The 16,763-nt window shown below is 29.7% G+C and overlaps 3 protein-coding genes and 1 long non-coding RNA gene across 6 annotated transcripts; 1 reads left to right on the forward strand and 3 right to left on the reverse strand.

The window, feature by feature from the left end:
• Positions 1-93: 93 nt before the first annotated feature.
• Positions 94-8,260, reverse strand: LOC117159971 (Inositol hexakisphosphate kinase). 3 transcript variants are annotated; one of them, XM_033340288.2, is made up of 9 exons: positions 7,813-8,260; positions 7,042-7,168; positions 6,631-6,757; positions 6,416-6,495; positions 6,130-6,305; positions 5,856-6,061; positions 5,388-5,666; positions 1,430-1,705; positions 94-1,320 (listed from the first exon to the last, which is right to left on the reverse strand). In XM_033340288.2, exons 1-9 carry the CDS (start codon positions 7,933-7,935, stop codon positions 1,095-1,097), a joined length of 1,620 nt encoding a protein of 539 aa, XP_033196179.1. In that variant the 5' UTR covers positions 7,936-8,260; the 3' UTR covers positions 94-1,094. The 3 variants fall into 3 exon arrangements, with proteins under 3 accessions (XP_033196179.1, XP_033196180.1, XP_033196177.1); XM_033340289.2 differs by having other exon boundaries at positions 1,430-1,702; positions 6,130-6,308; XM_033340286.2 differs by having other exon boundaries at positions 6,130-6,308.
• Positions 8,261-9,881: 1,621 nt separating this feature from the next.
• RpS8 (ribosomal protein S8) lies at positions 9,882-12,716 on the reverse strand. Its single transcript, XM_033340304.2, has 5 exons — positions 12,629-12,716; positions 12,053-12,183; positions 11,423-11,674; positions 11,220-11,349; positions 9,882-10,037 (listed from the first exon to the last, which is right to left on the reverse strand). Exons 1-5 carry the CDS (start codon positions 12,630-12,632, stop codon positions 9,928-9,930), a joined length of 627 nt encoding a protein of 208 aa, XP_033196195.1. The 5' UTR covers positions 12,633-12,716; the 3' UTR covers positions 9,882-9,927.
• A 365-nt stretch (positions 12,717-13,081) lies between these two features.
• On the forward strand, positions 13,082-15,580 carry LOC117159978 (N-alpha-acetyltransferase 30). The gene is made up of 3 exons (XM_033340300.2): positions 13,082-13,636; positions 13,721-13,899; positions 14,121-15,580. The coding sequence occupies exons 1-3, from the start codon at positions 13,363-13,365 to the stop codon at positions 14,436-14,438; spliced, it is 771 nt and encodes a 256-aa protein (XP_033196191.1). The 5' UTR covers positions 13,082-13,362; the 3' UTR covers positions 14,439-15,580.
• Positions 14,120-16,360, reverse strand: LOC143303126 (uncharacterized). Its single transcript, XR_013059126.1, has 2 exons — positions 16,185-16,360; positions 14,120-15,897 (listed from the first exon to the last, which is right to left on the reverse strand). It is a non-coding gene; the product is annotated as an uncharacterized LOC143303126 (long non-coding RNA).
• Between the last annotated feature and the right edge of the window lie 403 nt (positions 16,361-16,763).

Consider the following 16,763-nt stretch of genomic DNA (forward strand, 5'->3'; position numbering starts at 1 on the left):
TATAATTCAAAAAATTGTTTTATAAACCACGATAATCAAGGTTCACGAAATAAATTTGAATCTTTGTTGAAACGAATGAAAACTGCCCAACGATAAGATTTTACAATATATATATTAACAAAGAAACACACTGTGAAACCTCTATTTTACAATCGTAAACGAAAAGCGTTTCGCGTGTTACCGTTTTCCTTTCGCGTTTCATCGATAACTGGATACGATTTAGTACCAGGCAATGGTTTCCTAGGAGTAACACAACTCCGTTACCTTCAAGAAGATCGATACGCGCAGGAGGTGGGGAAAAGTAAAAGAAAGACCATTTGACTCTGCCATGATCGATCGGTTAAGAAATGTCGAGAAAGTAAAAGATCTCGCAATCGTCTCGCAGCAAATTATCACCAATTTTAATATGAAAATGATTTAGCAATAGATCGAAGACTGTATCGGGAATGAGCCATTATTTAGCTTACAAAAATTATAGACTGCGTGACAGGCTACGACATCAAATCATTTAAATGATTTATTTTTTGTCACATAATTTGTACAAACATCGATAGAAAATGTCGATAAAATTCCCGTCCAATACAATTATTTAGCAATTTACAAACTGTGTAATCTTACTAAATTGAAAAGAAACAAGAATACAAGTACACGATTTATTAAAAGTAGCTCTTTTTAAATTTTGTGTATTAAGAATTATATGTACATATGTTGTAACAGTATAACTCTCACGCAAAATATACGAGCTATGTACACATACACGCACGCACATACACATATGTATATATACACACATGAATATATTTATTCATGTGAATTAAATAATACTCTGTGATTTTAGTTCGTTGTCGCATATCTTACTGCTATCGTACACTCGTTAGCTCTACGCGCTTACTTCGCTCGTATACTTAGAGTGGAACTTTGTTACTTAAAATTACATACGTTGGAAATACATATGTACAGATCGATCTCATAGAAATCAATCAGGTTTAATAATCAAAGTTTCGTCACCAATCTTTTAGTTGTTTTCAACGCATTTCTTTCAACTCTTTACACATAAAGACGGAATAGATAGATATTGGTCGAGTGTTTATGAATTAATCTTCGGTCAAAATTTCAAGGAGAAGTCGTTTTAAGCTGTCGAGACCAGTTAGAAAACCACAGTCCGGGCCTTGGTACACCATAGGAGTAGGAGACGAGTTACAGGCCACGGTAGAACCATGAACAAAAGTCGTGTGTGCAAAGTCGATCATTCTTACATCGACCCGTGCTTCCTGAGACTTCTGTTTCATCTTCTTCGATCGATAAGGATACGAGGTATATCTATGAAGTAAATTTAAATATCATTTGTTTCCGTTTAATAATTGTAAACGCTGTCGATTTGGCAGCTTGATAAATTCATACATATCGAATATTTAATCATTCTTAATACCTGTTTGACATATTGGCACATTCAAGTTCCCCTTCTATTCTCTCGTCCCTCTTGTAAATGTGAAATAACCGATGTCCGCGTCTTTGCCACTGTGATCCAGAATCCGACGTAATTTCTGTATCGGAACTAGTATCTTGCGTCTCATTGTCCGAGCTTTGTCCAAAATAAAATTCATCGTTTCTGGTGCCGTAAAGCATCCACTGTTCGTATCTCGGAGAATGAAGCACCCTGTCGATCAAGCTGTCCGCAGATTCGACGAAAACTGTCTCCTCGCTGCTGGGATTGTCAGTGGATCATCGCATAGAACGTATTAACTTAATTATTGCTTGATTCATTTGCCTCTCTTCAAATATTGTCTAATATTGAAATTATTAAAATATATAATATGGGCCGCGCAAAAAATTCGCAATTTCTCAATATTGAACACGCGATCTTCATATATGTAAATACACTATACACGTAATATTTATTTTTCATCGAAAATTTTTACCCTACAATTATTATTAAGTTTATAGTAAGTGCAATAAAACCGAATGATCGGTTAACCTTCCTTGATCAATGGAATTAATACAACAAACGTCGCATATCATGTCCTATTATTTTTTCCATCTTTTGTACAATTATTACTCAATTTTCATCAAGTAAAATCATAAAAATATACGTAATAAATGCGTAATATACATCGGCTATTTAATCATGTCGAAAGAAACTAAAAGTAATTAAAACACAAGTTAACTAAACAGGATAGCACGAAATCTTGTTCTTCACATTGACTTTGGAAATACTTTGAATAATAATAATAATAGAAATAAAAGAAATCTTAATTATATGAATAATCTAAAATTTCATTCTGTTTTAGGAACTTTACTTAATGATTAGACAATTTGTAGATTCAATTCTATTTATCGAGGAAATACAACGAAGTTTTGACACAGCCCCATCATTAGATCTCACATGGTACAATGTATATGACCTCTTACCATCTATTAATAACCCTTTTACTGCCCCAACCGTAGCGGGCATGCAGGCCCTGTGGGTCATATATTGTCGAGTAAAAGAGAATGTTTATATCTTAATATACAGGATGCAAAGTAAATGGTAATACCTTTCAGGAAATTTCTTTTTTATTTTATGGTAAAATTAGAAATTTTTCGTTTATTTTACTGTGCGTTCTATGTGTGAATACCTTGGGATGCTACTACATCTTATAAGAGAATTTACGACTTCCAAATCTAATATCTCAATTTTATGTCATTTAATTTGCATTTTTTTATAAAAGCATCCAAGTATATTATTTTTACAATTTGTTAATTGTTAAATAAATAAAGTTAATTTCGTAAGAAAATAATGATAATATAGTTTTGGAAATTTCATTATTTAACGTTTCTATAATAACGTATCTATAACTGGCAATTCGTCTCCTTCAGTTTATACCATAAAATAAAAGGGACAATGTGCGTGTGTACGTACTATATATATAGTAGCTCTTTTTTACACATATACATACATATTTTAAACTTGAAAAGATAAATTAAACGAGCAATTTGTATAAATTTATTTTTCATGTAACAAAATTCACCACTTACTGAACGTCTTGTATATTTGATTTCGTTTACTACAAAATGTGAAGCTAAATCAACTTAAATTATGGAAATATACTCATGAACTGTTGAAAAGTGAACACACACGCACGTATATGTGCTACGTATACATATATGCGGGCTGAGAATGTAACGGTAAAATAAGTTACAACACTATCGAAAAATAAAAATAAAAGATCGATCAAATAAAACTAAATAAGAAGATTCTTGATGTTATCAATTCTGAACAACGACTAATCGTATCATCGGTTCATCGATCAACGAAATTGACTACGATAATATGTATTTAAACTATTCTCGGCTATGTCTAGCCATCTAATGTGTCTGAAAATTACACACATAGTTTTCTTACGACACTTTATCATATTCCTCGATAATTATATGAAAAATGTAACATATAAAATACAGAAGACAAGTGAACATGTACATTGTAGATGCAAGTTATTAAAGATATCAAAACGCGATGCATCATAATCAGTCCTAAAATGCATCTGAGAGTTTGTTTAAAAGTGAATTGGATTTAAAACGCAGAGAATGATTCAGTTCAGGTTAAGAAGTCTATTTCATTAATACGCTACACATCTTATGAAATATTCTTTGTATACATATACGTATACGTATACACATACATATATATATGCAATACAATGTAAATATCCCTTTAACTCCTTTGATTTTAATGTTTAAATATTTGCTCCTAATAACTTTTGTAGAGCTTTTACTCTACTCTTGAGCAACAATATACCTACGAAAGGATTTTGAAATCCACCATTTTCAGCTCTGATCCTCCCCTAGTAAGAAACTGATCGGGCTCGATTAGGAACTGGTATTGCCGCGCTTTATTATAGTTCGGCCGTAATAAAGAGCAGTTTTCTAAAAAGTGATGGTACACAGAAATATACATGCTTAAATAACGAAAATATCACACTGTCAGTTTGTTAGTGTAACAATACCATAAAAGGTAGTTTATGATTTCTACTCTTCACTGATAAGTTCCTCCAATTTTTCCAAGATACATAGAATTTGGATCAATTCTAAGGTATCTAAGCATTCAATTTATTAATTTCAGCGACTCGAATACAAATTGGTCTTACGCCAGCTTCAATGATTAATAGAAATACATTAAAAAACAGAGCATTAATCAGTCGTATGTAAATACATACTAGTAGTAAGAAATGAATGAGAATTCACCAAAAAGTCTCTTTTATATTATTAAGATACTTTATAGATACTTTTACGTATATGCATGTAATGATCTAATTGTTCACACAGAAACTACTTTTAACGTTACACTACATACGATAGTCTTAATCGTTGAAAACATCAAATATTAATACACTAAGGCGCTGAACGTGCGATATTTTCTCTAAACCGATTTTTAACAACATGTAATTGAAATAAACAATTCGAATACATTAGAATCGTCATAATAACTAACCCTCCAATTTTCTGATGGAGTATGTTATACCTTCAATTTTAGAATATATTTACAAAATTACTAACATCCTGTTATATGCAGGTTACTTTAAATTTAATGAAATACAATTGATCTCCTTTGATTACTTCGAGAATGGTACAAGTTTTAATGCACTATTTATTTAAAGGAGGAAAAGTAGCGCAAAAAAGGGAAAGAGAGAAGGAAAGAAAAGAAGAAAAAAGAAGAAAAGGAAAGTAATATACAAGTATGACGTGATTCAGACGAAATATCAAAAGATGTATCGAATGAAATACGCGCGTAATCCGATATCTTATAATTACATACTTCACCAGATAACGCGCATGTTTCGACTTCTACTTAATACATACATATATCGGAGGGTTAAACGTATTAAATCAGAATGTTTATGTTCTATGTTCAATTATTATCTAATTATAATATTCGAAACAAAAAAAGAAAGAAAGTATCTATTATATTCCTAGTGTTGTAATACACCAAAACAATACATAAAAACAGCAAATATGCTAATAAATCAATAAATGAATGAATAAATTACTCAATAAATAAATAAATAAAAGCGTATAAAGAAATATTGCACCTGAAAATTACTCTGCCATCAAATCTTAACAGCATCACAACGTTAGGAATTTAATTTAGTTCGTTCCATATTGAATCGCCTTTTATTGCAAATAGATTTCAAGAAAATCGTAATCAAATTGTATGTCATACGTATCGAAGTACACGTTAATTTCAAGTCTATGTATTGTCTGAAAAAGTTTTATTGTACGCATTAAGAAATAATAATTTACGAATATTAATATTTATAGCAAATCAAGATGGAACGAGCAATAATTTTTTATTCATAAATATCAACGACAATGTATACACGCTAATGAGCAAAAAAGAGTCGATCACAAACCTTGTAGGGTAAAAACTGGCGATACGTTTGGTCTCTTTAACTGTCGCTTCAGCAAATCCCCTGCGCAAAGTACTCGTTTGGCTGATTTCCTTCTCCATAGTAACATTACAATCTGGGGAACTGTTATTTATATCCCCGTCGTAACAACCATCAGACGTATGAGGATCATCGTTAACGAAGGTAGAACTGATTGAGTCTTCATTCATCTGTAATGCAGACGATGAATGGCCGAATCCCGAAAAATCCTTTTGATAACCTTCGTAAACGACTAACAATGAACTGAAACAAATTTAAAAGTGAATATTTCTAATATATTAAATATCATATATTAGAATATCACATTTTCGATTGATTTTTAAATTATAAAATTTCAAATATCCGAACGATTTGTGTGATTGAATTCATATATATTTGTATGTAAAATAAAGTTCTTGAAAATATTCCAGTAGTATATTTGAGAAAATTTACCACGAATAAAATCTGTAGCTGCTTTGCCTTTCAATCGCACGCCGTAATTGTTCTAATCGTGATACCACTTTTTCGATGACTAACGTTCGTAAATAAAAGCCATTATGAAAGAATCTATACAAAGCTGCTTTAAAACCTTCTTCATTTAACTCCCTGCCCCAGTATTTATCTCTTTTTACATAATGATTGGTATCAGCTTGATAAACCTGTAATATACATTATTTATATTAGTATTTGATATTGTACAGATTTTAAGGTAAATACTACAACAAACCTGCATTCCACATAGTCTAACACCTAACGAGGCTGATGTACTAGCAGCACACTTTGCAATTTGTTTACTACGTTTTTCGGCAGATGCATCATCACCATGTTGCCTGGTCCCCATTTTCAGATCCAATATACACGGATGGATGTATTGTGATGTTATATTTTCCAGTAAAAGAAAATCTGCTTTTGTATAAAAAAATAGAAAGAAAAAAAGTAATTTACAAAGGGCACATCTTTTACACTGCATCATTCTTTTCTCTGAAATTTGACAAATTGCATATTGTACATACACTGTCTGTTTGATGCATTTTCCAAATGCATTTCTGGTTTTAATACCCCTCCTAATGTGTTGTCACGATGAATTTTCATTCTACAACAAAAAGATTATGATACATAAAATTTATTTTCATTTTTTTTGTTGCCTCAACAACCTAAAAGTATTCTATGCATTCATTTATATAATGCAACTTCAATACAATTTATTAAAAATCATTCAAACACAAACCTTAATACATCTTCTCTCTTTCTTTTACTTGAATTGTGTCCCTGTCTATTATTATCTTGTTCTCTAAAGCTTGGGCTATAACGTTTGTCTAATGTAACCTCACTGCTGTTAGAAGCTTGTAAAACACCTGAAACATTGAAAAAATAACATTAAATTATTAAAACTCCTACTTTCTACTACTGATTACCACTATATGTCAGGTAAAAATATATGTCTACAGAACTATCTTAATTCATTTTAAATTGTTTCAATTTTATACTTTTATCATAAAGATTTAATTGTACAATTCATTTGGTTTAGACAAACATATTTCTTATCTCTAAACACAAATTTATATAATGCAAAAAGTTTAATATTTTAATTAAATATAATATAGAATTATAAAGATAGGAAACAATAAAGTTATTTTACCTTTAAATTTTGGAACAAAAATTTGAATGTCTTGTGGAATGTTTTGATAAAAGTCAAGTTCTCTGCAGTTTAATGGTTTACAAATAGTATTCTGATTGAGTAATAGCAATCTGGTATGTCCACCAACCTATAAAAAAAGTTATTGCTTTATTATGGGATTAAATGTTGTCCATAATATACAATTAGTTAATATACAATAATAAATGTATGCAATAAAACTAGTAAAATACCATATGCATTGATTAAATATTCGTGTAACTTGTAAGATTATATGTAATTTGAAAAATATGTAATAAAATTTTATAATTAAACTACAAGTCACTATAAATAATGCAGCTGTTAATTTACTTCCATTCTTTTAATATTATTATTATTCTTCCTGCAAATAAAATGAAATGAAAACAAAAACAATGTGATGTTTCATTACAAATTACATTTACACAGACATATACATATATCTCTAAACATAAATTTATATAATGCAAAAAGTTTAATATTTTAATTAAATATAATATAGAATTATGAAGATAGGTGTGTGTGTATATATATATATATATATATATATATATATATACACACACCAACTAAACAGTTTGATGTGATTTACCATAAAATCAAGCAAAATCAAAAATTGTTCACGCCAAGAATCAACACTATGTATAGTGCGACTGAAAAGTGAAACAATAAAAAACAAATGACGAAAAGAATATTTCAGACGTTATTTTATTCAAAGAAAATAGTACACACCAATGAGATAAATTATCATCTTACCTGATTCTTAAGCGGTAGTAACGCAACTTCATCATTCTCCTGCAGAAAGGAGGAACTACTATTTGTATTGTGGCACTGCGATTTTGTTTCTCCCATACCCCAGGTATCTGACAAATATACCATACCCGCTAACTATAGTTCAAGAAATGAAACTCAACACCAAAACAAATTATTCACACGATCTTTATTTCTGTGTACTTTGTCGATATGTTTCCCACCCATTCAATATTACTGACTAACTTGCTCTCAATACATTTTTCTTGAATGCGTCACCATGTTGAAAGAACGGTAAAATATTATTATCAACAATTACAAAATAAACTTTTAAATACCCGTAATGTTCTGTTACAATCAATTTTTCATGAGTAACAATATAAACACAAAAAAAAATATTACTGTAAACCGTAAACGACACTACAAGATCAGCTGTGCAATGACTACGATTGAAGATGCAAATTCCTTTGTCGAAGGGCATGTGGAAATTAGGAAAGTTCTAGGAAAACTGCTCCATCTAGCGGAGAAAGAGTTAAACAGGAACAAATATTAGAAAGAGTTCACTTCAGATCGGTCATGACAACCTCACTTCATTTGTAAGCACAGATATATATGTATATATTTCTATGTTTGTAAAAGCAAAGTTTGCAGCGCTCTGTATAGCGCAATCACGGTTTTATACACAGGTCTGAACCACCACTGGAAGGGAGGAGGCTTTTAATGTCAAGAGTTGTCCTTTACAAATCGAACGTCGCAATCGAGAAGTTAGAATTTTGTATCTAACGTCACTCTTGATGAAAACATTCAAGATAAAGAATATGAACTAAACCATTGAGTTTACTCCATGACTAGACTAAGCTTTTTTCCATAATTTTTCACCATTTATTTAAAGTAAATGCATTTACAATATTTCATTTTAATTAAAAATGAATATTAATTATGCACCTTTATTAAATATGTACATATTATTGTTTGCAACAAAAAATTTAATAAAATTACAACTTTCAAATCAAATATCTACACATATGTATTTAACACTTTTATATTTGACGTACATTATATGGCGTATATGAAATATATAACATTTATCAGAAAGTAAATTTGTTTTTAGTTTTTCTAATTCATTAAATATTGTAACTATTAACACTATCTGTAATATACATATGTAAATACTATCATTCACAAAATATTGTTCATGATTGAAACGTTTCAAATATTATATTATTGTTAAATTTTGTGCTGAAAAAATAAAATTATAGTATAATTTTAGGGTTTATAAAGGTTATTAATAACGAAAAGAATATTTATGTTATATAATATTTATTAGATATTAGTTAAATATAAAATAATAATAATAAAATTATAATAATCATACATATAAGACAAAAATTGATTTGTATTATCAGTGAGAAAATTCCTTCTCTGCTATTATTATTATTATGGTGCCGCTTTTTTTTATATCCTCTGCTACTTCGTTCGCCATGAATCAAATATGTAACCACATTAAGGAGAAAGAGAGAGGCAAAGACAATCGAGTCCGAGTTATTTCTATACGATGGCGTTACATGACGAATCCTAACTTTTCGATTGAAGCGCCATATTGCAGATAAATTGACCAACATTGTCCAATTACCGAGATCTTTACCCTCACCACGGGAGTTTCCAGATCTGTATATATCATGAGCACATCGTATTCGAGAAGTTAATCGAGACACAAAGTATATATATAAGAAGTAGCGATCTTGTGCATGGAAGCACATGTAAGGAACTCAATTATCATTTGACATGTACAGCGTCAATTTTGAAGTGGTGTAGAAAAATATTTTTAATTTTTGTACAGTTAATAGCTTGCGAAAAGTTTTATTTCGAATACTTCAGACTTTAAAAGCAATGTATAATTATTCTATTAACTACAATCGATTAACAGTTTTTTCTAGCTCGGCATATGTACTACATTTGCAAACCATATATAATATATTAAATACCATAGTCGGTATGATATTATAATTAAATAGTTTGATAAAAATTTAAATATGTACGAGGAATATACTGGTTATTTACTATTACTTGTATCATTTCTTACATAAAGATTATTTTATTTTCTTGTTGTAGTTATACATTTTATTTAGCTTTCTTGCTTTTAATTTTTCTCATATAAAATTCAAGTTCTTTTCCTTCAAGTATATAACCATCCGCTCGACCGCATTGTCCAGGTCTACTTGATATACAAGCTGAAATCAAAATTTAAATTTGATGACTCAAAATTCATAAGAAAGTGTTTCCTTTGTTTTAGTATTTAAGCAACATATGATGCGCGTGTTACTAAACGCAAAGAATGTAACATTTCCTTATACAAAGTTATTTGTGATGTTTCACGCAGTGAGGCCAACTTATATGAATCTGGTAGAAGTCAAAAGACTTCCTATTACTATTCACTATTATGAAAATAAAGCAAAATTAAGTGGTTTTATACACAATGCATGAGGTACGTATTTTTATTCCGAAAATCTAAACGTTTTGAAGATTTTAAAGTCATCGCTACTTTTAAATTGTATCAATCAAATCGATTGAATCAACTAATTGATACACATTTTATTACTTTCTACAAAAAGTATTAACACTTTTACATCCGGTGACACCAACGTGTTGTGCAGGCTAAATGTTAGTGTCTGGTGATACAACGTTGATGTCCAACACAAGGTAAACCTTTACGTAAAGTTTATGAACTTGAAATTTGTTACCAAAAATCGACGGTTATTGCTTAAGGATATTAATAAATTTATACGGATGACAATGTTAAGGCATTTTGGTCGAAAACTGTCCAAAGTTATTCAAAAGATATTTTAACTAGGGACTTATCATATGAAAGATAAGAAAAACAAGCACAAGAGTATTGCATTATGTCTTTTCTCGTTTTTCTTTATCTTTCAAAGTTCTACATAACTAAAGATAAAATATCTATTGAACTAATTTCAGACACAATCCAACATTTTTTTATAGGAAATAACAAAACATGTCAATTGAGATGCAAAGCAAAGTATAGCTCAATTTAGAAAAATAAAAATGCCTTTGAAATGTTTGAATCATATAACTATAGCCATCGAATTGCGTGAAACATTTTGTATGGATATAAATAGAGAGTAAATCTTAATAATTACATTACAAAGCAATAATGTAAACAAATTTAAACTAGCAATATTAGAGATGATAAAATTGAGCTAAATTTCGTTTTGGGACACAACAAATTTGTCATTTTTTTTGTATATTATAAAAAGTATTTCACAATGTGAACTACTTTTGTGTCTCGAAACGAAGTTCAACCTACATTTGCGATATTCGCATATGCGTGCTGAAAAATTAATTTATACAATATATTGTACGGAATAATTTGTTTGTTAAAATATTTTGCTTACCAAGGACGCGTCCTGTAGCAAACTGTTCTTCTAAAGCAGGCTCAACTTTAGCAAATCGCTGTCTCGCTTTGTACTTAGATTCTGCTTTTTTTGAGCGTTTTTTGTTTAAAACTTCTTCTTCAGCTTCAGTCTATTTTGAACATTTATTAATTTGTTAGATCATTAATTGTTAATGACATAAATAAAAAAAAGTGTCTACTCACCAATTTAGCACCTCGTTTACGACCCAATGGTAAAACATAATGAGCTTCATACCATTGTCTGAAAGGTGTTGCATCTATGGTAACAATTGCATTCTTTACAAGAGTTTTAGTTCTCACCAATTCATTGTTTGATGCATTATAAACTACATCAATAATACGTGTTTTTCTTGTAGTACATTCAGAACCCCATGAAAAATTTCCTGTATCTAAACGAAGGGCTCTATATTTTTTGTTACCACCTCTTGTACGTACCTAATTTACATATGAATATAGATGATTATGATTGTTTAGTAACAAATAAATAATATATAATATACTAATTCCAATCAGTACGCTGTGGGATATAAATCAGCACAATATTCAGAGTAGGTAAAGATCGTCATCACTTTATGTTTCTATATTGCTACACTAATTGTCAAAAGAAAAGGTCAAGAAATTGTCAAAATCTTTATACAGAAACACCTTTATACTTTTTAAAAGTGAATATATTGCATAATAGATAATATATATCAGTAGATTTATTATGCTTTGTTTCTGATAAATTATGAAATTCATAAAACAGCTATCTTTTGCTTCTGACAACGATAAATAAAATATAGAATTTCATGATAAAGGATTGTTTAATAATACCGTATGAATACGTTGAGTTCCAAGTTTCGTGTTAGCAGCTGGACGTCCTAATTCGAATTTCCTCTTTTTGCGGAGTGGTTTTCTTTTACCACCAGTTGCTCGTCTCTTATGCCAATGATCACGAGAGATACCTGTAATACCAAATAAATATTTATATATATAGTAAAATACATAAGGAACATTTTATATATATAGAGATACTACTGACAACATAACATAATATAGTTCCAACTTAATAAACAACACAAGAATGAAAAACGTTAAAGACATATATGTATACTTATCTTAAACACAATAAACTTAAAATCAGTAAATGAAAACTATGATAAATATATAATTAAGCAAAAATAAAGTAGATTATAAAGAAAAGTTGATTAAAATAGTGAAATTACAAAAGCTGGCGACATATCAAACATTTTTAACCATTTAAGTTATATTTATGAAAGTAATATATATCCGAATAAAAGAAATTGGTGTTTTTATAAATGATTAATGGTTATTCAATAATAATTTTAATGTCAAAGATACTGATTCAAATCGATAAAAACAAAACCCATATCTAGCCAAACAACTTACCCATCGTGGTACATCAAAAAGAACCTTAAACGTTCCTGATGTTAGTAGATGGTAGTAGACTTCTATCCACTTCCGGCGTTTTCAAGAACACGGGCGCCCTCTTGGAACATCGAAACGAGATATGTATGAAATGTATAAATAATAAATAAATAACAAGAAAAAGAATATATCGATATTAATTTCGTCATTTTATTCTTAATTTTTAAATGACACTATTTTTGTCATCTATTCCGTACTTATTTAGAATCAATCAGATTTTATTTATATTAACATGAACTTTGTAAAAATTATTGCTATGAATATTTCATAAGTGAAAATGGAAGTGTGCAGAATTTAATATTTAAATAGTATTGGTTACATTTTTTATTTATGATTAAAGGTAATGAAAATGATGGCACAATAGTACATATGATATGGTTGCTATTCGCGCATTGTTTATGTTTGTGTCGTTAGTGGTCATCGCAGAAAATTCAATATGGTGTCCGTCGATTGAAGAGCTAAATTGGCGTTCTGTATATGGAAATAACATTAAAAATAAAGAAATCGTTTAACTCGGCGTAATTATGAAAATTCGTTTGAAAAGCTAGTGTGTCATTTGGAAATACTGATGTCATAGGGATATATTGTATAAAAAAGTAGAAATTGTCATCTTTAAAACCCTGTACTGAAATTGTATGCTTTGAGAAAAGAAATTCAGATATATAGAAAATAAAAATATTAACAAAAAATTAAAGATGGAAAAGCTTAAAACGAAGAGTGTAGTGGATGGAAATGAATCAGAGGGTGATCAAAGTAGCATTGAAGAAAAGAATGAAAATTCTTTAACAGATATTGCTACTTTGGACATTACATCTCGACTTAGTCTGAAAACAACTGAAATATATGAAGAATCACATAGAAATGGAATACCTCTAGTTAATGGTATTTGTAATTCTTCTGAAAGAATTACCAGCATAGTTAATCTTCCACAATCTGAATCTATGGAAACTAGTCATTTAAACCAACATGGTACAAGAAATTAACATTCAATTTTTAACAATCAATTGTCCTTTATGAATTCCTTTATATTGATTACTAATTATGCATGTTCAGGTACATTAGCAGAAACAGTGTCATTGGAAAGTAGGGATAATAACATTCAATATGTTAGTTATACAAGTGAACTCCAAATGCCTGATATTATGAAATTAATACAAAAAGACTTGAGCGAACCATATTCTATTTATACGTACAGATATTTCATTTATAACTGGCCAAAATTATGTTTCTTGGTATGTATATTTATGAAATAATCAAATGTATTGAAACATTGTTGGTAGGAACATATATTTCATAATATTGTGTATCTTTGTATAATTCTATTTAAGAAGTTGTCAACATGGTATTAAAAAGTATCGACAAGTAGAAAGAGCTGTTAGCCAGCTTTGGTCGAATTTCTTTGTCTTGCAGGTATGTAGAATTTACAAAAAATTCTTGCTTTTTGTTCGTCAAGGCAATACATGGTGAGGAATGTGTTGGTGCCATTGTCTGCAAGCTGGACATCCACAGAAAAGTAATAAAACGTGGGTACATTGCAATGTTAGCTGTTGATGTGAAATATCGAAAGCAAAAGATTGGTTCAAACCTAGTAAGAAGAGCGATTCAAGCTATGGTGGAAGATAATGCTGGCGAAGTAGTTTTAGAAACAGAAATTACTAATCGTCCAGCACTACGTTTGTACGAAAATCTTGGTTTTGTGCGTGATAAGCGATTATTTCGGTATTATTTAAACGGCGTAGATGCTCTTCGATTGAAGCTATGGCTTAGATGAAATTCATCTATATCTTGACATTTCAATAAAGACCTATTTAACTCTAACACATTGAAGAGATATGACGTCAAAGTTCAGTAAAGTTCAGGAATATAGGACATTAATGCCAAGGGGATTGTATCTGAAAATGTATAAACAAAACAATAACATATGTATCTGGAAAAATAAGTATACGTAGCGCATGTAATTTAATGTTATGTTCAATTATCAATTTCCTTATTACAGTATATTTATAACATTATCACGTTATATCATTTATGCACTAGTATATAACAAATATATGTACCACTAATATGGAAGATACAGTATAACAAATCAATTCATATGTCATTGGTCATTAGTGATTTTAATTGTGTAGTTGATCGTTGATTATCGAAATTTATTATCCTTTTTGGCATTAACGTTCATTGAAGTAGCATGCAATTACAGCTTAAAAATTTTACAGTGAGAAAAGATAATGAAGGTGAAAGGATGAAAAATGTGAAATGATGTCTGAAAACAAACAATATGTTTTTTTGTATCACTTAAGAGAAATCTAATACCACGTGGTAACAAAGTGAATTGAGAAGATATAATAAAATGATGAGAATCTTTGGAAGTTGATACATCAATGAATGAATTTAATGTAAATTGTGGAAAATCGACAGAAATTTGTTATCTCTTATGATGCTCAAGTGTGAACTGAACAATACAATGGATATTATTTCCGAATATTCCCGCATCTCTTTTTATTGTATGGGATATTATATCTTTCTATGATAAAATGCAATGATAAAATGCAATGTTTTGCTAATATTAATTTTGATTGACACCAACAAAATATTTGCAGCTAAATATTTCTGCGTATAATAAATATAATAACATGAATGTGTATATGTATATATATACAGTATATATTATGCATGCACACGACATACATAATATATGTAAACATGAATGCAAAGAATGAAGGGAAAAATTACAATTTGCCAAATGAAAATATTCCGAAAGAACTAAGGACGTTTGTTGCGATTAACGTGTAACAAGATTTATTACTGTCTCCCCTACATGTTACAGCTTTGTACAAAATAAATGCGAGGCACAGATCATAATATAACTATTAAAAAAGAATGTAAAAATGTTAATAAAAATATCTAAATGTTTTTACAGTCAACTATTATCATTTCCTATAAAAAGCATTTTATACATATATTTTAACGTGCATATGCATGAAAGAGAATAATTTATTATTAACAATAAGAGCTATTCATGAATTGGTCCGTAAGATTATTTGCTTCTTGCTGTGGTGTCCTTCATTAAGCGTTTCATGCACAGAATAAAGTGACATCGTGATATATCCAGAGAGGAAATTTTTCTTTGATTTTCGTGTCCTACGTTTTGGGACTCCCTTGCCATTTTTGTGTCACATGCGACATTACCAATTCAGTACAAGAGTGGTTTGAATTAAGACTAAAGTCGTCTATAAAATTATAAATAAAGTATAGAACGGGATGTCCTATAATCACAAACGAAGTATATGAATATTTGCACGATACTTTACTACATATTATCAAAAAAAAGCCAATCCAGAATTTAGGAATCAATCATATTTTCATTAACAGCTTAATAAGTTTTCTAATTATATAAAAATATAATCGCGGTTGCAGCCGATTACTTTATATTATTTGCCATATAATACATAATTATAACACGTAGTGGTCGTCTATTTATGTCAGAATGTTAGGAACTTAAGAACATAGTAGTTACCGTTCAAAATTACTGTTTTGATCAACCGTTAATTCAATCTGTATAAATACAATACACTATAGATGCTTAGAATTCTTTCTTTGCACTAAAATAATAATTTACGAATTCATAATTATATAATGTCTAAATTGTTGGACACGAAAAAGTATTTCATGTTATGCCTATTCTCTTCTTTATTGATGACCACACCATCTTGTTTTTACTTTTAACCATAGATAAGTGTTAATTATGCCTACTAGCCCTAGCCACACTAACAGTCTGTCATGGAGTAACGAGTACTTAAAAGCTATCTGTAACAATACATTTTAATTAAAGTTAATATATGTAGAAAAAGGAACCGTTTAAATAAATCTTTTCAAATTCTTTATAATAAGACATGGGCAGACAGCCCAACCAATCAGAATCATTTGCTGCCGAATATTGGCGACACCGTACGGAATTAACCGAAAGCAGGCGCGCTTAGTAGCGATTCGAAAATAAGTGACAAAAGGCCGCACTATACCACGACCACTTAAGTTTTTTGTCATTATTTTCGTATGAGAAGAGTTGTTTAGTTCCATCGGTCGAACAACGCGATCA

This window comes from Bombus vancouverensis, chromosome 9 (genome assembly GCF_051014615.1).
Source record: "Bombus vancouverensis nearcticus chromosome 9, iyBomVanc1_principal, whole genome shotgun sequence".
Taxonomy (NCBI): Eukaryota; Metazoa; Arthropoda; class Insecta; order Hymenoptera; family Apidae; genus Bombus; species Bombus vancouverensis.